Source organism: Oncorhynchus kisutch, linkage group LG3 (genome assembly GCF_002021735.2).
Source record: "Oncorhynchus kisutch isolate 150728-3 linkage group LG3, Okis_V2, whole genome shotgun sequence".
Lineage (NCBI taxonomy): Eukaryota > Metazoa > Chordata > Actinopteri > Salmoniformes > Salmonidae > Oncorhynchus > Oncorhynchus kisutch.
The window spans coordinates 44692082-44717440 of record NC_034176.2 but is presented as its reverse complement, the minus strand read 5'-3'; the positions used below and the strand labels follow the sequence as shown (position 1 = coordinate 44717440).

At 41.8% G+C, this 25359-nt stretch overlaps 2 protein-coding genes across 2 annotated transcripts in view; both read left to right on the top strand.

The window, feature by feature from the left end:
• Positions 1 to 9395, top strand: part of LOC116360663 (kinase suppressor of Ras 2-like) — a 73294-nt gene extending 63899 nt beyond the window's left edge. The window contains exons 6-7 of the mRNA XM_031815672.1: positions 9045 to 9217; positions 9385 to 9395. Of these exons, the coding sequence (XP_031671532.1) occupies positions 9045 to 9217; positions 9385 to 9395 (184 nt within the window). The remainder of the gene's footprint in view (positions 1 to 9044; positions 9218 to 9384) is intronic.
• Positions 9396 to 18819: 9424 nt separating this feature from the next.
• LOC109874064 (kinase suppressor of Ras 2) overlaps positions 18820 to 25359 on the top strand; it is an 81137-nt gene continuing 74597 nt past the window's right edge. Inside the window, exon 1 of the mRNA XM_031815671.1 lies at positions 18820 to 19218. Coding sequence (XP_031671531.1) covers positions 18820 to 19218 — 399 coding nt within the window. The remainder of the gene's footprint in view (positions 19219 to 25359) is intronic.

The following is a 25359-nucleotide window of genomic DNA, read 5'->3' as shown; positions in this document are numbered from 1 at the left end:
TTAACCAAAGATGTGTATATTCATTAGCGTATTTAGTTTTGTCGATATTTGGAAAGTTTACCACCCAATTTGATGTTTCCATCAGGCCTGTCCTGACATTGTTTAGGTGCGCAAGGAATAGCCACTCGAATTGGAGAAGATGCAGAGCGTGTTACTCTTTCCTGAATTTCTTGGCCTGCCGGGAGCATATGTGACCACATTAATATAGGACGACTTGGAAGAGTGATGATCCACAACAGACAGCGCATGTCAGTAGCAGAAGTAAAAATACAGGTAGACTGGCCTGCTACTGTGCATTTTCTAGAACTTATAAACTGTAGATAGTAGACCTGCAAATGATCCAAATGAAATGAAACATTCAAATGACAGGGCTTTTGCGGCATTATTCAAATTACATTTTGACTGTAGCCTAGAGTAAAATGTTGTACTCACTTGAAAACAATAATGCAATTATTCATTGTATTGTGGCGTTGCAGGCTAGTCTAGGTAGGATAATTGTGTTCTCCCTAAACAAGATCAATAGGGGAGCTTTTTGAGCTGAGTGTCTCATGTCTTCACTGTTCTTTCGTGTGCAATGACACACCTGGCCTCCATGCTTCCTATAAGCTATTCCTCCTATTTATTCTTGTGGATTCATATAGAAAATCTATGCAGCTTTGAATGCATTTATGTGTGGTATGATTGCTAGTTAGCCTATTGCAGATCTGGACAAACGATCGACCTACCACTATTGTCATTATGAATGGTTGATAGAGGGCAGTTAGACTGGTAGACTACATTGACCTGTGGTATAGAAAGAAGTTAGCACACGGAAAAAGCATAGTGCATAAGGAAAGTACCAAAACGCCTTGATATAAGGGAGGCGCATGCAAGAAGATGAGGACACTACCCTCCCCTGTGCACAATAATAAACCACACAACCATCCCCAAAGCACAAAAAACTCTCTCCTATTTCAGACCCACGCCCCCCCCCCCCCACCCCAGTAAATATCTAACTGTCCTTTACCACAAAGATACAAAACACATGCTTTAGATGTTCTTGGTAACAGTGTGGCAGATTAATTGTGGTAGATTAATAATAATTGTGGTAGATTAAATAAGTGTGGCAGATTAAATGTGATTTCTTCATGGCTCAAGAGGACGAAGAGGACGGAGAGAGAGAGAGAGAGAGAGAGAGAGAGAGAGAGAGAGAGAGAGAGAGAGAGAGAGAGAGAGAGAATCACAGCAGAATATTGACTATAGACCAGTATGGGAATAATGGCTCATCTCTGAAGCATTTGCCTCATATATTATTTTTTATCTAATCTCTCTCCAACCTCTATTAAAGCTGCATAAAGATGTCAGTGAGAGAATGTTAATATCCTGAGGGCATTTGCATAAAAAACAACTGGTCGCTTCTTTCACATATGGGCTTAGTGAAAACATAAGAATATTTCTCATTAGCGACGTAAGTCAAACCTGGGTTCAAATACTATTTGAAATCATTTAAAATACTTTATCTGGACTTGATTGACCCTGCCTGGTGCAATGGAACCAATAGATTAATTGTGAAATTGCAAACCCTGCCCATCTTATACTAGCGCAAACACTACAAATATTTGAAAGGTTTGAAATAGTATTTGAACCCAGGCCTGACGTTAGTTAATTAGTGCAGAGGTATGCAGATGGAATCTCTGCAGGGCATAATTACAGGTTGTAATTCTTCAGTGTACATATTCCAGCTGGGTTGGGATGATGCACACATAGAGACCTGTGGAATATTCATGCCCTACGCTTTTCACTTTGTTCATTTCATTTATCCGCAAAAGATGTTTGTTTGAAGCGCTGACTTTCTCACTGCTGTATTCTGCCTGATCAAATGAGAATTTGTTCTGTTTATATCAACATCATTCGGGGTGTGTGCATGTTTGCTTGTCTGTGTAACGTCCACACCAGATCATGTGGTTTTTGTGTTTATCTATTCCCTCCAGCAGTTCTGATGACTTGCCAAAAAAAGGGAGTTGAACTTTTCATGAAAATCAAAGTGTTGTTGTGTTGCATCAGGCTTTGAGTTACTGTATATAAACCCAGACACGAGACTGGACCATGTGATTCGATTTCAACTCACTTAATACATGATCACCGACAACGACGAGACAACCTATAGGTGCCAGAGTGGTGCCAGAGTAACAACCTCTCCCTCAACGTAACCAAGACTAAGGAGATGATTGTGGACGACAGGAAAAGGAGGACCGAGCATGCCCCCATTCTCAACGACGGGGCTGTAGTGGAGCAGGTTGAGAGCTTCAAGTTCCTTGGTGTCCACATCAACAACAAACTAGAATGGTCCAAACACACCAAGACAGTCGTGAAGAGGGCACGACAAAGCCTATTCCCCCTCAGGAAACAAAAAAGATTTTGCATGGGTCCTTAGATCCTCAGCAGGTTCAATAGCTGCAACATCTGGTTGCATCACTGCCTGGTATGGCATTTGCTCGGCCTCTGACCGCAAGGCACTACAGAGGGTAGCGTGTACAGCCCAGTACATCACTGGGGCTAAACTGCCTGCCATCCAGGACCTCTACACCAGGCGGTGTCAGAGGAAGGCCCTAAAAACCCTAGTCATAAACTCACCTCTCTACTACCGCATGGCAAGCGGTACCAGAGTGCCAAGTCTAGGACAAAAAGGATTCTCAACATTTTTTTTTACCCCCAAGCCATAAGACTCCTGAACAGGTAATCAAATGGCTACCCGGACTATTAGCATTGTGTACCTCCCCAACCCCTCTTTTTTACACTGCTGCTACTCTCTGTTTATCATATATGCATAGTCACTTTAACCATACATCCCATGTACATACTATCTCAATTGGCCCGACCAACCAGTGCTCCCGCACATTGGCTAACCGGACTATCTGCATTGTGTCCCACCACCTGCCAACCCCTCTTTTAGGCTACTGCTACTCTCTGTTCATCATATATGCATAGTAACTTTAACCATATCTACATGTACATACTACCTGTCTGTATGTTTTTTTATTTTTTTGGTTATTTTTTTTTTATTATTGTTGTTATGTTTTCTTCTTGGGCCTCTATAACTATATCTATTGTTTTTATTTTTGTTGTTGTTGTGTGATTTGGATTGATCCCCTCTACCACACGGAACCCCACTGATCTACTGACGGAACGCAGGAGGGGGCTAACAACAGACCTCCATCCTATGCTAGCTTGCTACCGATGCCCTGGCTAGCTGTCTAAATCACCAACCAACCTCTCCACTCACCGGACCCTTTTGATCACTCGACTAAGCATGCCTCTCCTTAATGTCAATATGTCTTGTCCATTGCTGTTCTGGTTAGTGTTTATTGGCTTATTTCACTGTAGAGCCTCTAGTCCTGCTCACTATACCTTATCCAACCTATTAGTTCCACCACCCACACATGCAATGACATCTCCTGGTTTCAACGATGTTTCTAGAGACAATATCTCTCTCTTCATCACTCAATACCTAGGTTTACCTCCACTGTATTCACATCCTACCATACATTTGTCTGTACATTATACCTTGATGCTATTTTATCGCCCCCAGAAACCTCCTTCTACTCTATGTTCCAGACGTTCTAGACGACCAATTCTCATAGCTTTTAGCCGTACCCTTATTCTACTCCTCCTATGTTCCTCTGGCGATGTAGAGGTGAATCCAGGCCCTGCAGTGCCTAGCTCCACTCCTATTCCCCAGGCGCTCTCTTTTGACGACTTCTGTAACCGTAATAGCCTTGGTTTCATGCATGTTAACATTAGAAGCCTCCTCCCTAAGTTTGTTCTATTCACTGCTTTAGCACACTCTGCCAACCCGGATGTTCTAGCTGTGTCTGAATCCTGGCTTAGGAAGACCACCAAAAATTCTGACATTTTAATTCCAAACTACAACATTTTCAGACAAGATAGAACTGCCAAAGGGGGCGGTGTTGCAATCTACTGCAAAGATAGCCTGCAGAGTTCTGTCCTACTATCCAGGTCTGTACCCAAACAATTTGAACTTCTACTTTTAAAAATCCACCTCTCTAAAAACAAGTCTCTCACCGTTGCCGCCTGCTATAGACCACCCTCTGCCCCCAGCTGTGCTCTGGACACCATATGTGAACTGATTGCCCCCCATCTATCTTCAGAGTTCGTGCTGCTAGGCGACCTAAACTGGAACATGCTTAACACCCCAGCCATCCTACAATCTAAACTTGATGCCCTCAATCTCACACAAATTATCAATGAACCTACCAGGTACCTCCCCAAAGCCTTAAACACGGGCACCCTCATAGATATCATCCTAACCAACTTCCCCTCTAAATACACCTCTGCTGTCTTCAACCAAGATCTCAGCGATCACTGCCTCATTGCCTGCATCCGTAATGGGTCAGCGGTCAAACGACCTCCACTCATCACTGTAAAACGCTCCCTGAAACACTTCTGCGAGCAGGCCTTTCTAATCGACCTGGCCGGGGTATCCTGGAAGGATATTGATCTCATCCCGTCAGTAGAGGATGCCTGGATATTTTAAAAAAATGCCTTCCTAACCATCTTAAATAAACATGCCCCATTCAAGAAATGTAGAACCAGGAACAGATATAGCCCTTGGTTCTCCCCAGACCTGACTGCCCTTAACCAACACAAAAACATCCTATGGCGTTCTGCATTAGCATCGAACAGCCCCCGTGATATGCAGCTGTTCAGGGAAGCTAGAAACCATTATACACAGGCAGTTAGAAAAGCCAAGGCTAGCTTTTTCAAGCAGAAATTTGCTTCCTGCAACACTAACTCAAAAAAGTTCTGGGACACTGTAAAGTCCATGGAGAATAAGAACACCTCCTCCCAGCTGCCCACTGCACTGCAGATAGGAAACACTGTCACCACTGATAAATCCACCATAATTGAGAATTTCAATAAGCATTTTTCTACGGCTGGCCATGCTTTCCACCTGGCTACTCCTACCCCGGACAACAGCACTGCACCCCCAACAGCAACTCGCCCAAGCCTTCCCCATTTCTCCTTCTCCCAAATCCATTCAGCTGATGTTCTGAAAGAGCTGCAAAATCTGGACCCCTACAAATCAGCCGGGCTAGACAATCTGGACCCTTTCTTTCTAAAATTATCTGCCGAAATTGTTGCCACCCCTATTACTAGCCTGTTCAACCTCTCTTTCGTGTCGTCTGAGATTCCCAAAGATTGGAAAGCAGCTGCGGTCATCCCCCTCTTCAAAGGGGGGGACACTCTTGACCCAAACTGCTACAGACCTATATCTATCCTACCGTGCCTTTCTAAGGTCTTCGAAAGCCAAGTCAACAAACAGATTACCGACCATCGTGTCAAATCGGAGGGTCTGCTGTCCGGACCTCTGGCAGTCTCTATGGGGGTGCCACAGGGTTCAATTCTTGGACCGACTCTCTTCTCTGTATACATCAATGAGGTCGCTCTTGCTGCTGGTGAGTCCCTGATCCACCTCTACGTAGACGACACCATTCTGTATACTTCCGGCCCTTCTTTGGACACTGTGTTAACAACCCTCCAGGCAAGCTTCAATGCCATACAACTCTCCTTCCGTGGCCTCCAATTGCTCTTAAATACAAGTAAAACTAAATGCATGCTCTTCAACCGATCGCTACCTGCACCTACCCGCCTGTCCAACATCACTACTCTGGACGGCTCTGACTTAGAATACGTGGACAACTACAAATACTTAGGTGTCTGGTTAGACCGTAAACTCTCCTTCCAGACCCATATCAAACATCTCCAATCCAAAGTTAAATCTAGAATTGGCTTCCTATTTCGCAACAAAGCATCCTTCACTCATGCTGCCAAACATACCCTTGTAAAACTGACCATCCTACCAATCCTCGACTTTGGCGATGTCATTTACAAAATAGCCTCCAATACCCTACTCAACAAATTGGATGCAGTCTATCACAGTGCAATCCGTTTTATCACCAAAGCCCCATATACTACCCACCATTGTGACCTGTACGCTCTCGTTGGCTGGCCCTCGCTTCATACTCGTCGCCAAACCCACTGGCTCCATGTCATCTACAAGACCCTGCTAGGTAAAGTCCCCCCTTATCTCAGCTCGCTGGTCACCATAGCATCTTCCACCTGTAGCACACGCTCCAGCAGGTATATCTCTCTAGTCACCCCCAAAACCAATTATTTCTTTGGCCGCCTCTCCTTCCAGTTCTCTGCTGCCAATGACTGGAACGAACTACAAAAATCTCTGAAACTGGAAACACTTATCTCCCTCACTAGCTTTAAGCACCAACTGTCAGAGCAGCTCAGAGATTACTGCACCTGTACATAGCCCACCTATAATTTAGCCCAAACAACTACCTCTTTCCCAACTGTATTTAATTTTAATTAATTAATTTATTTTGCTCCTTTGCACCCCATTATTTTTATTTCTACTTTGCACATTCTTCCATTGCAAAACTACCATTCCAGTATTTTACTTGCTATATTGTATTTACTTTGCCATCATGGCCTTTTTTGCCTTTACCTCCCTTCTCACCTCATTTGCTCACATTGTATATAGACTTGTTTATACTGCATTATTGACTGTATGTTTGTTTTTACTCCATGTGTAACTCTGTGTCGTTTTATCTGTCGAACTGCTTTGCTTTATCTTGGCCAGGTCGCAATTGTAAATGAGAACTTGTTCTCAACTTGCCTACCTGGTTAAATAAAGGTAAAATAAAAATAAAATAAAAATGTAGCCTCGCTACTTTTCTACTGTATATAGCCTCGCTACTGTTTTTCAGTCTTTTTACTGTTGTTTTATTTCTTTACTTACCTATTGTTCACCTAATTCCTTCTTTGCACTATTGGTTAGTAAGTAAGCATTTCACTGTTGTATTTGGCGCACGTGACAAATAAACTTTGATTTGATTTGATACAAAGTACAAGTAATAAGGTAAGGAACAGACCCTGGCTGAGACTCCACTCTCCGAGATCGTCTCAGTAGGAGTTGGGATATGCAAAAAGACACATTTCCAATTCACACGTGCGTATTAATACACACTTGTATGTGTGAAATTGGACAAATATAATAACCCACCAAATTCTTCTTCTATATTATTGTTAATTGCTTGTGTCCCATTATCCATAACATAATATAATGTACTGTAGTGTGCTACTTATGCTAGTATGGAATCCATAACATGGACATTGGAACTCCCGCAAATGTTAATTCCACCACAGACTACCATGGTTGACAGTATGATGGCATACTTACCAGTAGTAGTATGCTTATTGCGCTAGCTAGGGTATACTTGTGGGCCACCCACCATGTGTAAGGAATCCATTTCATGGATTTGCTTTGTTGGGCTCCCCTCAAAGACTTCCATGCCTGGCAGTATGATGGAATGGTACAGTAGCATGTGTTTCGTATTCCACATAGTAGTGACACAATGACTGAACAGATTGCCATGCCACTGATCTGAGCAACAGGGTACAATTATTCACATCTTACTTGACACCTGTCCTCCCCCATCCACTCTCGATGTCTCTCTCTACCTCTTTCCCCCTCTGCAAATAATCTATCCATCACTGGAGGTTCATCTATAGACACAAGGAGAGATGAATGGGCCAAATTAGATTTGAATGGCATAATGTGGTTTTAGCGTTATTGCCACACAAGGCTTGTGTGAGAAAGGGATAACCTGCAGGGAGCTTCCTTATTGCAGGAGAGTGATTGTGATGATGTGTCGAAGGACTGCTTAAAAAGGTCTAATTGTGTGACTTGTGTGTCAGTGATTGAGGAAAAGTCTTGCAGGCTTTAATACCAACCAGAAACCGACTGCAGTCCAAATGAGCAGTCTCACTCTGCCTGTCCATCTCTGTCTGTCTCCCACTACGGTACTTCCTTACTCTTTTGTTTCCTCTCTCTCTCTGCCCCTCATCACCTCTCTCTCTGCACCCCTCTTGTATACTCTCTCTCTCCCTGCATCCCTCTTGTATACTCTCTCTCTCTCTCTCTCTCTCTCTCTCTCTCTCTCTCTCACCCTCTCTCTCTCTCTCTCTCTCTCTCCCTGCATCCTCTTGTATACTCTCTCTCTCTCTCTCTGCATCCCACTTACATACCCTGTCCCTCTCTCACTCTTTATATCTGCCCCCCACCTCCAACCCAGTCCCCCACGTGCCACTGCAGGCTCATCATTAGCAGTGTCAAGGGGAACTGAGTGATACGTGTGTGATGAGTGTTCCTGTCTCGTTTTTGATGGGTGACACAAGCACCCCTCAGTGAGGCTTGAAAGAGGCTGAAGGGCCACTGCTGCTGGCCACTCTGGGGGTGTGTAAACCAATTATGGACTGGTTAGGTGGCAGAGCCCATACCTAGCCTAGTTTTACAGCCTGTGTCTTGAAGAGCCATCCATCCCCTCTGTCTTTGTCTCTCTCGGTGTACTCTCTCTCTCTCGATGAGTCACTCCCATTGGGTGGCAGCCATGTTTGCTGTTGTTGTTGTTGTTGTTGTCTGTCAGGCCTTAGGGTTAATTGGTGGGTTGTGTACTAGGTATTACCTAACTGCCTCTTCCCCCTGGCATTTCTGTGGGGGGAGGCTGAGGCTTCAGGGAGAGTGACGATTCATGTCGAAAGTTTAACACTATTACCCTTATAGTGATATAATTTCTCAGGATATCTGAGATGTCTCAAGTTGTTTGATTTTCCCCATTTTCAAAGTAAAATATGACTTTTTTTTACTCTGGATAACCATTGCCATGTTCTACTGTATCTTTCAACTAATGGCTATGGTTTATAACTGTACTTTATAAGTTGTATAAGAAATTGTATTATAAGAGCATTTTAACGGTATAATATATTATTAGTGTTTACAAATATGTGTATCATTTAATAACAGTATATCTATTGTATAAGAACTATAAATATACCGGACATTTAACTGTATAATAGAAGTCTATAACTGTTTTCTAACCGTATACTTGCAGTATAAACTCTTTAACTGTAGTTTATAACCATTCATAACAGTCTAATGGTAGTATAACCATTCTGCTGTGTGTGTGTTTCAGAGTGAAGCAGAAGAAGTCCAAGCCTCAGCACCTGAAGATCAACAGCAGTGTGGGGAGTTGTGAGAACCTCCCTACCCAACGCTCACCCCTCCACTCCTCTGACCATCGCTCACTCCGTTCCTTCTTCTTCCCCACCTTCATCCCCTCCACTCCCCCCGTCCACCCCGATGCAAGTAAGTGCCCTTTCTATACTACCTTGGTCACTAACAAGTTATGATACCCAGGTATGCAGACAGCTTTCCTAAATCATATGTTTCAGGCATTATACAACTGTATTGACTTCACAGTTTGTCCACTCTCTTATCTGTTCAAGTGTCATATGACCGTTGTCTGTGTCCAGTTTTATGGTAACTCTATGGTAGTACCACATAATATAGTTTAGTGTCTTAGCCATACTTTAACACAAAACCTCCACTGCCCATTCACAGTCTCTCTCTATATTCAGCCCTAAACCCAGTGACTCTCTCTCTCTCTCTCTGTCTCTCTCTGTCTCTAACTCTCTCTGTCTCTCTCTCTCTGTCTGTCTGTCTCTCTCTCTCTCTCTCTCTCTCTCTCTCTCTCTCTCTCTTCTCTGTCTGTCTCTGTCTCTCTTTCTCTCTCTCTCTCTCTCTCTCTTCTCTGTCTGTCTCTGTCTCTCTTTCTCTCTCTCTCCCTCACACATAGACAAAGACTAATCCATCCTAGATCACATACACGTATCCCAGGATACCCAGAGGTACCGTGTCAGCGCATACAGCCACCTTATTGGCTGTTGCCTTAGTGCCCCCACCGGAAGCCATTAGCGCCTGAGCGGTATGTAGAAAGAGAGTGAGAGGAAGACGATGCGAAGAGACTGAGAATGACGGAGGCAGGGACAGGAGTGAAATATAGCCGTCGACAGGGGACCTGAATGGGTTTAGACCAAGGATCATCAACTAGATTCAGCCGTTGGCCAATTTTTTCTTGAGCGGATGGTCAGGGGACCGGAACATTTGTAAACTGCAAATTGACCCCAAGAAGCTCAAACAGATATAATATTTGACTAAAACATAATAATTTCAAACCTTGCTTACATTTGTGTACGATCACATATACTGAGTGTACAAAATATTAGGAACCCCCGCTCTTTCTATGACATAGACTGACCTAGGTGAATCCAGGTGAAAGCTATGATCCCTTATTGATGTCACTTGTTAAATCCACTTCAATCAGTGTAGATGAAGGGGAGGAGACTGGTTAAAGAATGATTTTTTAGCCTTGAGAGAATTGAGACAAGGATTGTTTGTGTATGTGTGCCGTTCAGTGGGTGAATGGGCAAGACAAAAGATTTAAGCGCCTTTGAATGAGGTATGGTAGTAGGTGCAAGGTGCACCGGTTTGAGTGTGTCAAGATCTGCAACACTGCTTGGTTTTTCACGCTCAGCAGTTTCCTGTGTGTATCAAGAATGTTCCATCACCCAAACAACATCCAGCCAACTTGACACAAACTGTAGGAAGCATTGGAGTCAACATGGGCCAGCATCCCTTGTGGAACGCTTGCTACACCTTACAGAGTCCATGCCCTGATGAATTGAGGCTGTTCTGAGGACAAAAAGGGGAAGTGTTCCTAATGTTTTGTCCATTCAGTGTATATCTTTCTATTATGCATGTGAATCACTTGGAGCTGATTTGCTGTTGGGCCGCAGAGTGCATCCGTACACAGACTAGGCTAGTGGCAATGCCTCCAAACAATTGTGATACCCCTACCCCCCAGGTACAACAAAACACAACCATGTTTTCACTCTCCTAATGTCTCCCATTTATGATGTTTCACTGAAAAAGTGATTACATTGATAGATATTGTTACAAGCCCCCTTAACAAAAAAATGTAGAATAATGCCTGGCTAGAGGGGGGGATGTAACCTAACAAACTCTGATATTGCTAAAATGTGGAATACAAGTAGTCAGTTGTCTGCCCATCATACACAACAATAATTATAATATCTTAATGCATCATGGAAATATAGACCTGTAAACACAGAAATACAATAGGTGGAAATGTCAACTATGTATATTTAAGATGAATGTAAGCTTGGCTTTTTGGTAACTGATTAATAGACAACTTTCCAAGCCAAGTGTTCTGTCATTCAGTGCGTTATGGTTCTGCCTGATGAAAATACATGCAGTTGCACATGTTTTCTTGATGTTGTGGCTATTGTATATAACTCTTAATGGTAGCCTATAAGCCTAGGACAGGGTTGGAGAGCCCATGCATAGCCAATAGAGCCAAGTGAAAAGTGTTCTTATAAGCCCAGTCAATACGCAATCGAGGGTGAAAACAGAGCTTTGGGTGGACACTTTTTAAAAGAGGATCCCAGCTTTCTCCTGCTGGTATATGTATTGCTTAGTTCTTTAAATTAAGCAGATAAATCCGCTTTACAACCATTGTAGCCTAGCTGGCATAAAGTGCCTTCAGAAAGTATTCACACCCCTTGACTTTTCCCCCCCAAAAATGGTGTTACAGACTGAATTTAAAATGGATTAAATTGAGATTGTGTGCCACTGATACCTCACAATGTCAAAGTGAAATTTAGTTTGTAGAAACTTTTACAAATTGATAAAAAAAATGTCATCTTAAATGTCTTGTCAATAAGCATTCAACCCCTTTGTTATGGTATGTCAAAATATGTTCAGGATACATTTCAGCACATTTTGAGCATGGTGAAGTTATTAATCATGCTTTGGATGGGTTTTCAATACACTCAGTCACTACAAAGATACAAGCGTACCTCCTAACTCAGTTGCCAGAGAAGAAGGAAACCGCTCAGGGATTTCACCATGAGGCCAAAGGGGATTTAAAAAAAAAGTTACACATTGTAATGGCTGTGATAGGAGAAAACTGAGGATGGATCTCAAATGTTGTTACTCCACAATAGATGCACACGGCTCGGCGTGGCTTAATGTGACCAGGCCCCCAGTAGGGTACAGCAATAAGGTACTCGCATTACTCCCATGTATTTAGCCAAACTTTCATGGCATTCTCAGCAAACTGACACTTTTTTGTAGTTTCAATAAATAAACATTTTCAGCAGCCTCACGTGTCGTTATTAACATACTTGGCTGTCACAACAGCAAATGATTTGCATGATACTTATTCTGACACTCTACATTTTTACATGACAGTAAAGCTAGTAAAGCTGTCGCATTATACTTACATCACTGTTTGTTTACTCCTAGCTTTTTTTGCCGGTTAGTTGACATCTAGCTGGCTAGCGAGAGAAGTTCATCTCAATTTCAATCGCTAGTCTTAAATATGTCGTGTAACTTCCTCCAGTCTTTGTCTGTCTCTGAATGGTCGAGGTACATATTTAGAAAGTTGATTGTTCTTGGCTTGCCTATATGTCCTTTTAACTTGCCAGAGACCAGCTGTGCAGACAACCCTACCAAATGGCCCGGAGTATCCTATGGCAATATCTACATCTACTTGGTGGAATCTCCAGGTTTGCATAAATATCCAAATGCAGAAGAATATTATAGTTGTTATTTGGATGGATACAGCTCACTAGTCCTTCTTACAAGCTAACTAGCAAGCTTTGTGCAATACACATACAGTTGAAGTCGGAAGTTTACTTACACTTAGGTTGGAGTTATTAAAACTCTTTTTTTCAACCATTCCACAAATTTCTTGTAAACAAACTATAGTTCTGGCATGTCGGTTAGGACATCTACTTTGTGCATGACACAAGTAATTTTTCCAACAATTGTTTACAGACAGATTAATTCACTTATAGTTCACTGTATCACAATTCCAGTGGGTCAGAAGTTTACATACAGTAAGTTGACTGTGCCTTTAAAAAGCTTGTAAAATTCCAATTATGTCATGGCTTTAGAAGCTTCTGATAGGCTAATTGACATCATTTGAGTCAATTGGAGGTGTACCTGTGGATGTATTTCAAGGCCTACCTTCAAACTCAGTGCCTCTTAGCTTGACATCATTGGAAAAATCAGCCAAGATCTCAAAAAGTCTGGTTCATCCTTGGGAGCATTTTCCAAACGCCTGAAGGTACCACGTTCATCTGTACAAACAATAGTATGCAAGTATAAACACCATGAGACCACGCAGCCGTCATACCGCTCAGGAAGGAGACGCGGTCTGTCTCCTAGAGATGAATGTACTTTGGTGTGAAAAGTGCAAATCAATCCCAGAACAACAGCAAAAGACCTTGTGAAGATGCTGGAGGAAACAGGTACAAAAGTATCTATATCCACAATAAAACGAGTCCTCTATCGACATAACCTGAAAGGCCACTCAAAGCCACTGCTCCAAAACCGCCATAAAAAAGCCAGACTACGGTTTGCAATTGCCTTGCCGTGTGTATCTATACTAAACCAGGGGTGCAACTTTGGTTTTAAAAGTGGGGAGGACATAACGTGGCAGGGGGTCTGGGGGTCCTCCTTCAATTTTTTTGAGGCATCTAAAGCAAATTTCCTGCATTTCTACTGGTGCTGTAGCTGACGGAAAAAAATCTTAGTCGACCAAGGGTGGTCTTTTCTTTTGACCAATCAACATTTTTAAACATGCATTTTTTCATATATAGACACACCCTATGTGTTGAACTAAAATCAACTATATGTACTGAACTTATGTGATGCTTTTGATGCTTATGTGATGTGATGCTGTTTGATTAAATAATGAAGACACACAAATGATTCGAGGGAGCCAGAGATTTTTTTAAAACTGTTTCTGACCCTTTTTCTCCCGCTGCTGCTTGCCTTCGCAGATTCTGCCTTTAAGCTCCTGAAATTGCCGGTAATATAGGCTACACCAATTTATCTTGCCATTTCTACCAATCTGCATGCCAGTTATGTTTTTCATATGCAATTTTTTTTTACAAATTTTTAAATTTTTAAGTTTAATTTAATTTATAATAGTCTTTGTATCTGTGGTTCTATCTAAATCTACATTAAAATGATACAACTCTAAAAGTAACTTTTATTGTCATTACCAACTATGTAAAAATATCCTGTTGAGAAAAAACAAAATCCTATAATCCAACATTGTCTCCGCATGGCCTTTCTGCAACAACTGCAATCAACTGCCAACTGGGTCGCCCAGAAACTCACACTAGGAAACTTGAAACATTATATAAAATATTCTGGGCCCTTAGAGTTTCCTGCGCCAGTGAGCTCGAGACAGACACAGCTGTAGGCTATTTGTGTAAGGGATAAGAAGTAATCAGGTATTTTATGTTTACACTGGATCAGAGCATTACATTACATCCCCTTTTATGCCGAGTGGTAATCGAAAAGGGGCGAACTGTAAATATTGTTCAAATATTTTGAGGAACTATTGTCATTCTCAATTGTTTCTGAAAACAGACTTTGTTTAGTTGCTGTTTGAGGTGAAGAAAAATTAATTTGAGAAGCTCCACAGCTTATTAGTGGTGGTGAGTTAAGACAATCAGAAATAATATGAGACATCCCCAAATGAGCACATTTATAGGCCTACATTTGTGTGCATGCCAGGTAGACTAGTCATACTTTTATATGCGTAATCAGGTGTAGCATAGCTTGTGAGTTCTGCAAAACACAGGTCCACTCCGACAATAAGAACGGTAAATGACTGTAATAATAATATATTGAATGCATTAACAGAAATGACCGTAACCAAATAAACATTGCAGATAAGAGATTATGGGAATTAACTGTAAATGTAGGCTACTACCGGTGATATTTGTCATGGGGAATTTATAGACATAGCAAACAATGCACACAATAAAGTTACGAAGCAAAGAATACCCACAAAATGGCAGGAGAGATCGCATTCTGGAGAGAGACGTGCCTTGTGCATCTGAGCCACATTCCCCATATTCTTGGACCGTGGCATCACTACGGCCTCAATGGATTAGTCCACTGAAACAGGCATAAATCCAACAGGTGTCTCGTGTGGCATAATTTAAAAAAAACATTTGTGACTGCTTGACCCCAACAAATCTAATGTTTTTAATACAGACTCCTTTTGTCATACAGTATTCCATATAAGGCACCTAGACCCTATGAAAGTTGCACAGTATACCCTTAATCTTGTAATAAATCAAACCTAGCGATACATAACTTGACATTTCTGCTGTAAATTTTGACATTGTAGGAGGATAACCAACCTTCCAATTAATGGTAATGCATTTCTTAGCCGCTATAAATGCTATGGTTACACAGTTTCTTCTTATAACAGTCTCCAGTATCAACATTTCCAAGCAATCAAAAACAGGGAGAAGGGAGAATCTATAGACATGCCAGAATTCCTCCAGCCTTCACAAGATCATAACATATGCAAATATGTCCCCTTTTGTGTTTTACAACTCCATTAGAGGAATACATTCCAGAGAGTGCATGCTATTCAGTTTCACTGGCGTATAGGTATGTTCTATTAAAACATGTAACATTTTTGTCACTTTTTCAGAGCGACTTACAGTCATCTTAAGATAGCTAGGTGGGACAACCACGTATCACAGGCATAGAAAGTACAGTGTATTTATACTTTTTTGTAAAACATGTTTGTTTGGAGGGGGGGGGGGGGGGGTCGAGATGAGGAGATGGATTTTTTAAGATTCTGTTTGAAGAGGTAGGATTTCAGATGTTTTCAAAAGTTGGCCAGGTACTCTGCTGTCCTAGCTTTAGTGGGAAGCTGATTCCACCATTGGAGTGCCAGGACAGAGAATAGGTTAGGCTGAGCGGGAGCTGGATGGTCTTACATCTGTATCTCTTCATCATCATCAATAGCATCTCCCAGGTTTTCCTCACAACTTTAGAGGTTTGTCTGACTGCCATAACATAGTTTCGATCTTTGAAGTTTTTCTGGTTTGTCCAGTGTTTGCTGCACAGAGAGAATAAAGTGTTGCATCTCAAAAATGTCATGTCAGCGGTCACAGACTGGTCTTTACTTGCTGCCTGACCCTGCTGAGACTCATGTCACCATCTGATCCTGCTCAGATGACAAAGAGGTACCTTGGGGTACATCAATGCTTCAATAATTGAAATGACCATTATTCCCAGATCTCTAACTGTAGCCTACCAATCAACTCAAGATGGAACTTCATATCCATTCACTGATTGTTATAATATACTGCAAAATTCACCTGAGACCCTGCTGGGACACCCGTCACCATCTGATTCTGCTAAGATATGATGAGCATAGTGTTGTGCACTGACTGTGCACCATGACAGTGAAACCTGTAGAGCTGTTTATACCGTGTCATTGTGAAAAGTAGAGAATTACTTGGGGAAGCTGACATCAATAATGTTACATTGCTATACTGAAACGTCAGAATATCGGTCTTCAATATCGGCTGCTGGTTTCAATGTTTGATTAAGGTCTAGTGTGATCGAGGCAAAGAGAATAGTTACATTTAGTGAGCTAGCTAGCTAGGAATTAATACTTTTTTTTCTGCTAAGTGAAACAGCAGTTGCCTTGCCAGCTTCATCAGTCAAATAAAGAGTAGTCAGTTTCTGATCTGCTTGCTTTGACAACTCTGAGAAAAATCACAACACACACAGACAACAGCTGACTCTGTTCGCAAGCACTGTGGTGTCCGCGCGGTCCTAAATCCAGCTGGCTGAAACTGCCAAACAGCCTACCCGACCACTTTGAAGCATCTGCATGGTCCACACACAGCACACAGTTGCCGCTTTTTGTATCACAGTGCAATGATAAAACTGGGGTGTCATGTCCCTCCCATCCCCAGTGAAAGTTGCACCTGTAACGAGTGCACTGAGAGTCGGGAAGCAAGTTCAGGGAGTGAGTGTTTTAATAAATAAAATAAATAATGAACACAAAACACAAACAACGCACCGACATTAAAAAAGTAAATAACACCTGAGGAAAGAACCAAGGGGAGGGACAGATATAGGGAAGATAATCAAGAAGGTGATGGAGTCCAGGTGAGTGTCATGAGGCGCAGGTGCACAAGACGATGGTGACAGGTGTGCGGGATAATCAGCAGCCTGATGACCTAGAGGGCGGAGAAGGAGTATACGTGACAGTGCACCTGTACTAACCTAAATGACAGAGTGAAAAGAAGGAAGTCTGTAAAGAATAAAAATATTTCAAAACACGCATCCTGTTTGCACTAAAAGTAATATCACAAAAGATCTGGCAAAGACATTAACTTTTTGTCCTGAATACAAAGCATTATGTTTGGGGCAATATCACTGAGTACCACTGTTCATATTTTTAAGCATGGTGGTGGCTGCTCGACATCAGCAAATACTGGGGAGTTTTTCAGGATAAAAAGAAATGAGATGGAGCTAAGCACAGGCAAAATCCTAGAGGAAAACCTGGTTAACCTGGCTTTCCAACAGACACTGGGACACAAATTCACATTTTAGCAGGACAATAACCTAAAACACCTTGCCAAATATACACTGGAAGTTCTTACCAAGACGACATTGAATGTTCCTGAGTGGACTTGTTACAGTTTTGGCTTAAATCGGCTTGAAAGGCTATGGCAAGAACTGAAAATTGCTGTCTAGCAATGATCAACAACCAATTTGACACAGCTTGAAGAGTTTGACAAATAATAATGGGCATATATTGTACTATCCAGGTGTGCAAATCTTACAGATTTACCCCAAAATACTCACAGCTGTAATCGCTGCCAAAGGGAATTCTAACATGTAGTGTATCAGGGGGTTGAATACTTCGTAAAAAAATATATACACTTCCCGTCAAAAGTTTTAGAACACCTACTCATTCAAGGGTTTTTCTTTATTTTACTATTTTCTACATTGTAGAATAATTGTGAAAACATAAAAACTATGAAATAACACATATGGAATCATGTAGTAACCAAAAAAGTTAGATTTTTCAAATAGCCACCATTTGCCTTGATGACAGTTTTACTTGGCAATCTCTCAACCAGCTTCATCAGGAATGCTTTTCCAACAGTCTTGAAGGAGTTCCCACATATTCAGAGTACTTTTTGGCTGGTTTTCCTTCACTCTGCAGTCCGACTCAATTTGGTTGAGGTCTGTAGATTGTGGAGGCCAGGTCATCTAATGCAGCACTCCATCACTCTCCTTCTTGGTCAAATAGCCCTTACACAGCCAGGAGGTGTGTTGTGTCAATGTCCTGTTGAAAAACAAATGACAGTCCCATTAAATGCACACCAGATGGGATGGCGTATCGCCGCAGAATGCTGTGGTAGCCATGCGTGTTAAGTGTGCCTTGAATTCTAAATAAATCACAGACAGTGTCACCAGCAAAGCACCCCCACACGATAATCCCTCCTCCATGCTTTACGGTGGGAAATACACATGCAGAGATCATCCGTTCACACCGTGTCTCACAAAGACACATTTGGATTCCAAACCAAAGGACAGATTTCCACCGGTCGAATGTCCATTGCTCGTGTTGGATGTCCATTGCTCTTGGCCCAAGCAAGTCTCTTCTTATTATTGGTGTCCTTTAGTAGTAGTTTCTTTGCAGCAATTTGACCATGAAGGCCTGATTCCCACAGTCTCCTCTGAACAGTTGATGTTGAGATGTGTCTGTTACTTGAACTCTGTGAAGCATTTAATTGATCTACAATTTCTGAGGCTGGTAACCCGAATGAACTGCAGCAGAGGTAACCCTGGGTCTTCCTTTCCTGTGGCGGTCCTCATGAGATCCAGTTTCATCACAGCGCTTGATGGTTTTTGCGACTCCACTTAAAGAAACTTTCAAAGTTCTTGAAGTTTTCCGTAATGACTGATCTTCATGTCTTTAAAGTAAAGATGGACTGTCATTTCTCTTTGCTTATTTGAGATGTTCTTGCCATAATATGTTCTTGGTCTTTTACAAAAACCGGGCTATCTACTGTATACCCCCCCTACCCCGTCACAACACCTTAAACCTGGTCAAAAAGGCACAGCAGCGCCTGTACTTTTTGAAGAGACTGAAGAAGGCCCGTCTGTCTCCCAAGATCCTGGTGAACTTTTACCGCTGCACGGTCGAGAGCATTCTGGCTAACTGCGCCACAGTGTGGTTTGGCGGATGCTTCGTGGCCGACCGTAAGGCCCTGCAACGGGTGGTGAAAACCGCCCAGCACATCACTGGTCCCCAGCTCCCTACCAATGTAGACCTCCAGCGCAAGCAGTGTCTGCATAGGACACGCCGCATCATCAAGGACCCTTCACATCCATGCCAGAAACTGTTTGCCCTCCTACCAATCAGGCAGGCGGTACAGGTCTCTACGTTCCCGCATTAGCAGGCTCAAGAACAGTTTATTTTAGGCTACTGTAACCCTGCTAACACGGCACTAGCCATACCCACCCGCCCACCACTAAGTACTGCCTCTGAGGGACCTTTTTGCATTACTCTCTTTGCACTCTTCACTGTAGTACTGGACTCTGATATTGCTTTGCAAAGTCTGATTAAGGACATTATTCAGTTGTACATGTACATGTTTACTTCGGTAACCTCATTGCTGCTATCCCTGTATTTCAGTTGCATGACACCTTGCACTTTCAATTTGCCTTCATTGCATATTTAGACTTGCCATTTGCCTTCATTGCACAGCTATACATCCCACTTAATAACATACATTGTACTTAATTGTTTCACTTGTACATTTTTTGTACTCTTTAATTTGCACTTCTGGTCAGATGCTAACTGCATTTTGTTGTACTGTACTTGTTCAATGACAATAAAGTTGAATCTAATCTAATCTAATTGTCTCAAACGCATTAAGAAGGGAAAAAAATCCACAAATTATCTTTTAACAAGGCACACTTATTATTTGATATACATTCCAGGTGACTACCTCAAGAAGCTGTTGAGGGAATGCTACGAGTGTGCAAAGCTGTCATTAAGGCAAAGGGTGGCAATTTGAAGAATCTCAAATATAACGCTTCCTCTATTCACTATTCGAGTGCAGCCTATGGATTACATGTTTTTTTTGTGGGCCATTCTAACTCAAAATTTATTCTACATTTATAGTATATTAGTAGGCTATATGTACGTAAAGACCAGATTAAATTGAGAAGAGTCTGATAGGTGAGAATATTATCAAGTGCTTGTTAAATTGTGTATTAGAGATTGATGAAATGTGTGCAGCCTGCATAAGAAACAGAGCACAGTACATGCCTTTAATGCAACTTCTGTCTTCATCATCGTTAGTTGCATCATGCAGTTTTAGGATATATGTTTTGATTTCTAATACATTCTAAGGTTTGTATCACAACTAAAGTTGCATAAATAACTACAAATGAATCATATAGGAGGACATGTTTCAAATGATCACTTTGTCTGCTTAATGAACTAGTGTAGCCCACAGTCATATGGCATAGCCAGATCAGGGATAAGGATGACTCAGAATATGCTATTCTGTTCTTCTGAAATAAAGGCGACATTTTCTTCATATCATGTTTCTTTAGACCTGCCTAAAATCAATAAAGGATTTATTGTGATGGTGTAGGCTATATTAAACGGAATGATTAGACTTTTTAAAATGTAGATGTTCCAAAGTTCCGCATCAGTGGCTTGTAGGCTATGCATGGTAGCCCGGAGATGCTACGTGTATTTATGTTAATTACCATACCATTACCGTGAGAATGGCAGTTATTTACATGACACTTACCGGCTGACAAAATGTCATGACCGCCACAGCACTATCTTGGTACGGTATATCTAGGAATATAAGTGGTACTGCCGTGCTTGAGTAGCCAAATAACTTTTCAATGTTTGTTCATGTTTAAATCTCATTCACACACTTACAGCATATCAACAATGGGCATTTCAGCTAAATATAATAACAAGCCTTTCTCGACACAAGCACATAGTAGCGTAACCAAGTTTACAGGGAAGCAACCTGTAATACAACAGTCAGCGCAAGCCTTTTCCCTCTTTTCCCCACTGAAATTAAGTGTGCAAAGTTGATACAGTCTTTGAGGTGACCAGGACATGAGTGTGTCCTAACAGGCCGAGGATATAAAGTAGCCAGTGGTGGTTGTGGTTTTGGGGCCTGACCAGCTTCTCCAACATATTCCTTCATATTCCTTTGGAAGTCGGGTAGGATGATAATTTGGCAGATGATGATGATGTGGCCAGTGACACTGCTTCTTGAAAGTCCAATATTTTGAGAACATGGACTGCTGACATGCAAAACATTTTGGGTCTGTATCAACAGTGAACTAATGGAAAAAAAACACAGACAGATTGGAACTGTGGGTGGTCGGCTGTGATAACGGTCTGGGGCAGATCCAGCAGGAGATAAGGAGAGTGACAGAACAGGTGACGGTGACCTCTGGTTAACTAGAGGTTACTTAGAGGACAGGTCCTAAACTATATGACTAAGAAGCGTTTTGAGGGATGTAGTCCAGACACATGCTGTACATTTGAATACGATCCCTGGGCTTTGAATTGACAGTAAAGGGGTTGCAAGGGAGGTGGAGCTGGTCAAGCATGGTGCACAAAGGCCACTATATCACAGTTAATCCCCTGCCACCATACACAATGACATACAGCATCTTTGTTGAAGTCTGACCATCCTTTTTGTCATAGATGGCATTATGTCCTTTCAAAGGATGTTGACATTATTTCACAGTTTCCCAGACCAATGCATGCGTCATCCCAACATTTACATAGGTGTTTCAACAGTACTTTGTTGCATCACCTTTGGCAGCAATTACAGCCTTGATTGTTCTTAGGGTTCTTGGTCTACCTCCCTGACCAAGTTTGGTCTTGGTGGTTCCAAACTTCTTCCATTTAAGAATGATGGAGGCCGCTGTGTTCTTGGGGACCTTCAATTCTGCGGACATTTTTTGTACCCTTCCCCAGATCTGTGCCTCGACAAAATCCTGTCTCGGAGCTCTACGGACAATTCCTTCGACCTCATGGCATGGTTTTTGCTCTGACATGCACGGTCAACTGTGGGACCTTATATAGACAGGTGTGTGCCTTTCCAAATCATGTCCAATCAATTGAATTTACCACAGGTGGACTCCAATCAAGTTGTAGAAACTTCTCAAGGATTATCAATGGAAACAGGATGCACCTGAGCTCAATTTTGAGTCGCATAGCAAAGGGTCTGAATACTTAAGGTATTTCTGTTTTTTATTTGTAATACATTTAATATGGGGTATTATGTGTAGATTGATGGAAATTATATTTTATTTAATACATTTTCGAATAAGGCTGTAACGTAACAAAATGTGGAAAAAGTTAAGGGGTTAAATTCTTTCCATATATACTGTATACTGTATAAACAAAAGTATGTGGACACCGCTTCAAATTAGTGGATTTGGTTATTTCAGCCACACCCATTGCTGACAGGTGTATAAAGTTGAACACACAGCCATGCAATCTCCATAGATTAAACTGGCAGTAGAATGGCCTTAATGAAGAGCTCAGTTTTCCCACGTGGCACCGTCATAGGATGCCACCTCTCCAACAAGTCAGTTTGTCAGATTTCTGCCCTGCTAGAGCTGCCCTGGTCAACTGTAAGTGCTGTTATTGTGAAGTGGAAATGTCAAGGAGCAACAACGGCTCAGCCGTGAAGTGGTAGGCCGCACAAGCTCACAGAACGGGACCCCCAAGTGCTGAAGCGTCTGTCTTCGGTTGCAACACTCATTACCGATTTCCAAACTGCCTCTGGAAGCAACGTCAGCACAAGAACTGTTCGTCGGGAGCTTCATGAAATGGGTTTCCATGACCGAGCAGCCGCACACAAGCCTAAGATCACCATGCACAATGACAAATGTCGGCTCCAGTGGTGTAAAGCTCGCCGCCATTGGAAATGCGTTCTCTAGTGTGATGAATCACGCTTCAACAATCTGGGTTTGGCGGATGCCAGGAAAACGCTACCTGCCTGAAAGCATAGGGTCAACTGTAAAGTTTGGAGGAGGAGGAATAATGGTCTGGGCCTGTTTTTCATGATTCGGACTAGGCCCCTTCGTTCCAGTGAAGTGAAATCTTAACTCTACACCATACAATGATAGAACCGGAAGGTTGCAAGATTGAATCCCCGAGCTGGCAAGGTAAAAATATGTTGTTCTGTCCCTGAACAAGGCAGTTAACCCACTGTTCCTAGGCCATTATTGAAAATAAGAATTTGTTCTTAACTGACTTGCCTAGTTAAATAAAGGTAAAATGTGAAAAAAAATCTAGATGATTCTGTGTTTCCAACTTTGTGGCAACAGTTTGTGGAAGGCCCTTTCCTGTTTCAACATGACAATGTCCCCGTGCACAAAGCGAGATCCATACAGAAATGGTTTATCGAGATCGGTGAGGAAGAACTTGACTGGTCTGCACAGAGCCTAGACTGCAAGCCAGACCTAATCACCCAACATTAGTGCCCAACCTCACTAATGCTTTTGTGGCTGAATGGAAGCAAGTCCCGGCAGCAATGTTCCAACATCTAGTGGAAAGCCTTCCCAGAAGTGTGGAGGCTGTTATAGCAGCAAAGAGGGGACCAACTCCATGTTAATATCCATAATTTTGGAATGAGATGTTCGACAAGCAGGTGTCCGCATACCTTTGGTAATTCCGTGTGTTTTATTAATGAAATGTTTGTGTGTGTAAAGAAATTGTAACGTTAAAATACCCATCACATTGAACGTTTAATAGTGAAAGAATCTTTTGAAATTTCACTCATAGTAAAATTTGTGTACGACTTAATACAACTATTTTATCGATAGGAGTGGGGGAAAAAGTACTTGTGCATTGATAAGCACACCAAAGATGGCGTTAACGATAAGAAATCAAATAAAGACGGCATTTCAAACTTTGTCACATGCGCCGAATACAACAATTGTAGACCTTACAGTGAAATGCTTACTTAGAAGCACTTAACCAACAGTGCAGTTCAAGAAAGAGTTAAGAAAATATTTACCAAATAAACTAAAGTAAAAAATAATAAAAAGCAACACAACAAAATAACAATAACGAGGCTAAGTACAGGGGGTACCGGTACTGAGTCAATGTGCTGGGGTATTTTTTGTACATGTAGGTAGGGGTGAAGTGACTATGCATAGACAATAAACAGCAAGTAGCAGCAGTGTACAAAAAAATGGAGGGGGGTGGATGTCAATGTAAATAATCTGGTGGCCATTTGATTAATTGTTTAGCAGTCTTATGGCTTGGGGGTAGAAGCTGTTAAGGAGCCTTTTGGTCCTAGACATGGCACTCCAGTTCCAAGAGAAAACAGTCTATGATTTGGGTGACTAGTGTCTGACAATTTTTGGGGCTTTCCTCTGACATCGCTTAGTATATAGGTCCTGGATGGCAGAATGCTTGGTCCCGGTTATGTACTGGGCCGTACGCACCACCCTCTGTAGCAATTTACGGTCATATGCCGAGCAGTTGCCATACCAGGCAGTGATGCAACCGGTCAGGATGCTCTCGATGGTGCAGCTGTAGAACTTTTTGAGGATCTGTGGAACCATGCCAAATCTTTTCAGTCTCCTGAGGGGGAAAAAAGTGTGGTCGTGCCCTCTTCATGACTGTTTTGGTGTGTTTGGACTAGAGGGCCGACCGATTCTGATTTTTCAACGCCAATACCAATAGCGATTATTGGAGGACCAAAAAAAGCGGATAACGATTCATCTTCCGATTTTTATATATATATATTTGTAATAATGACAATTACAACAAACCTGAATGAACAATGACACTTATTTTATCTTAATATACTGCATCAATAAAATCAATTTAGTCTCAAATAAATAATGAAACATGTTCAATTTGGTTTAAATAATGCAAAAACAATGTGATGGAGAAGAAAGTAAAAGTGCAATATGTGCCGTGTAAAAAAGCTAACGTTTAAGTTCCTTGCTCAGAACATGAGAACATATGAAAGCTGGTGGTTCTTTTTAACATGAGTCTTCAATATTCCCAGGTAAGAAGTTTTAGGTTGTAGTTATTATAGGACTATTTATTTCTCTCTATACCATTTGTATTTCATATACCTATTGGAGGTTCTAATAGGTACTTTAGTATTGCCAGCCTAATCTCGGGAGTTGATAGGCTTGAAGTCATAAACAGCGCAATGCTTGAAGCATTGTGAAGAGCTGCTGGCACTCGAATGGAAAGTGCTGTTTGAATGAATGCTTACGAGCCTGCTGCTGCCTACCACACAGAAATGCGAGCCTTAGATCATTAATATGGTCAAATCCGGAAACTATCATTTCGAAAACAAAACATTTATTCTTTCAGTGAAATACAGAACCGTTCCATATTTTATCTAACGGGTGGCATCCACAAGTCTAAATATTGCTGTTACATTGAACAACCTTCAATGTTATGTCATAATTATGTAAAATTCTGGCAAATTAGTTCGCAACGAGCCAGGCGGCCCAAACTGTTGCATATACCCTGACTCTGC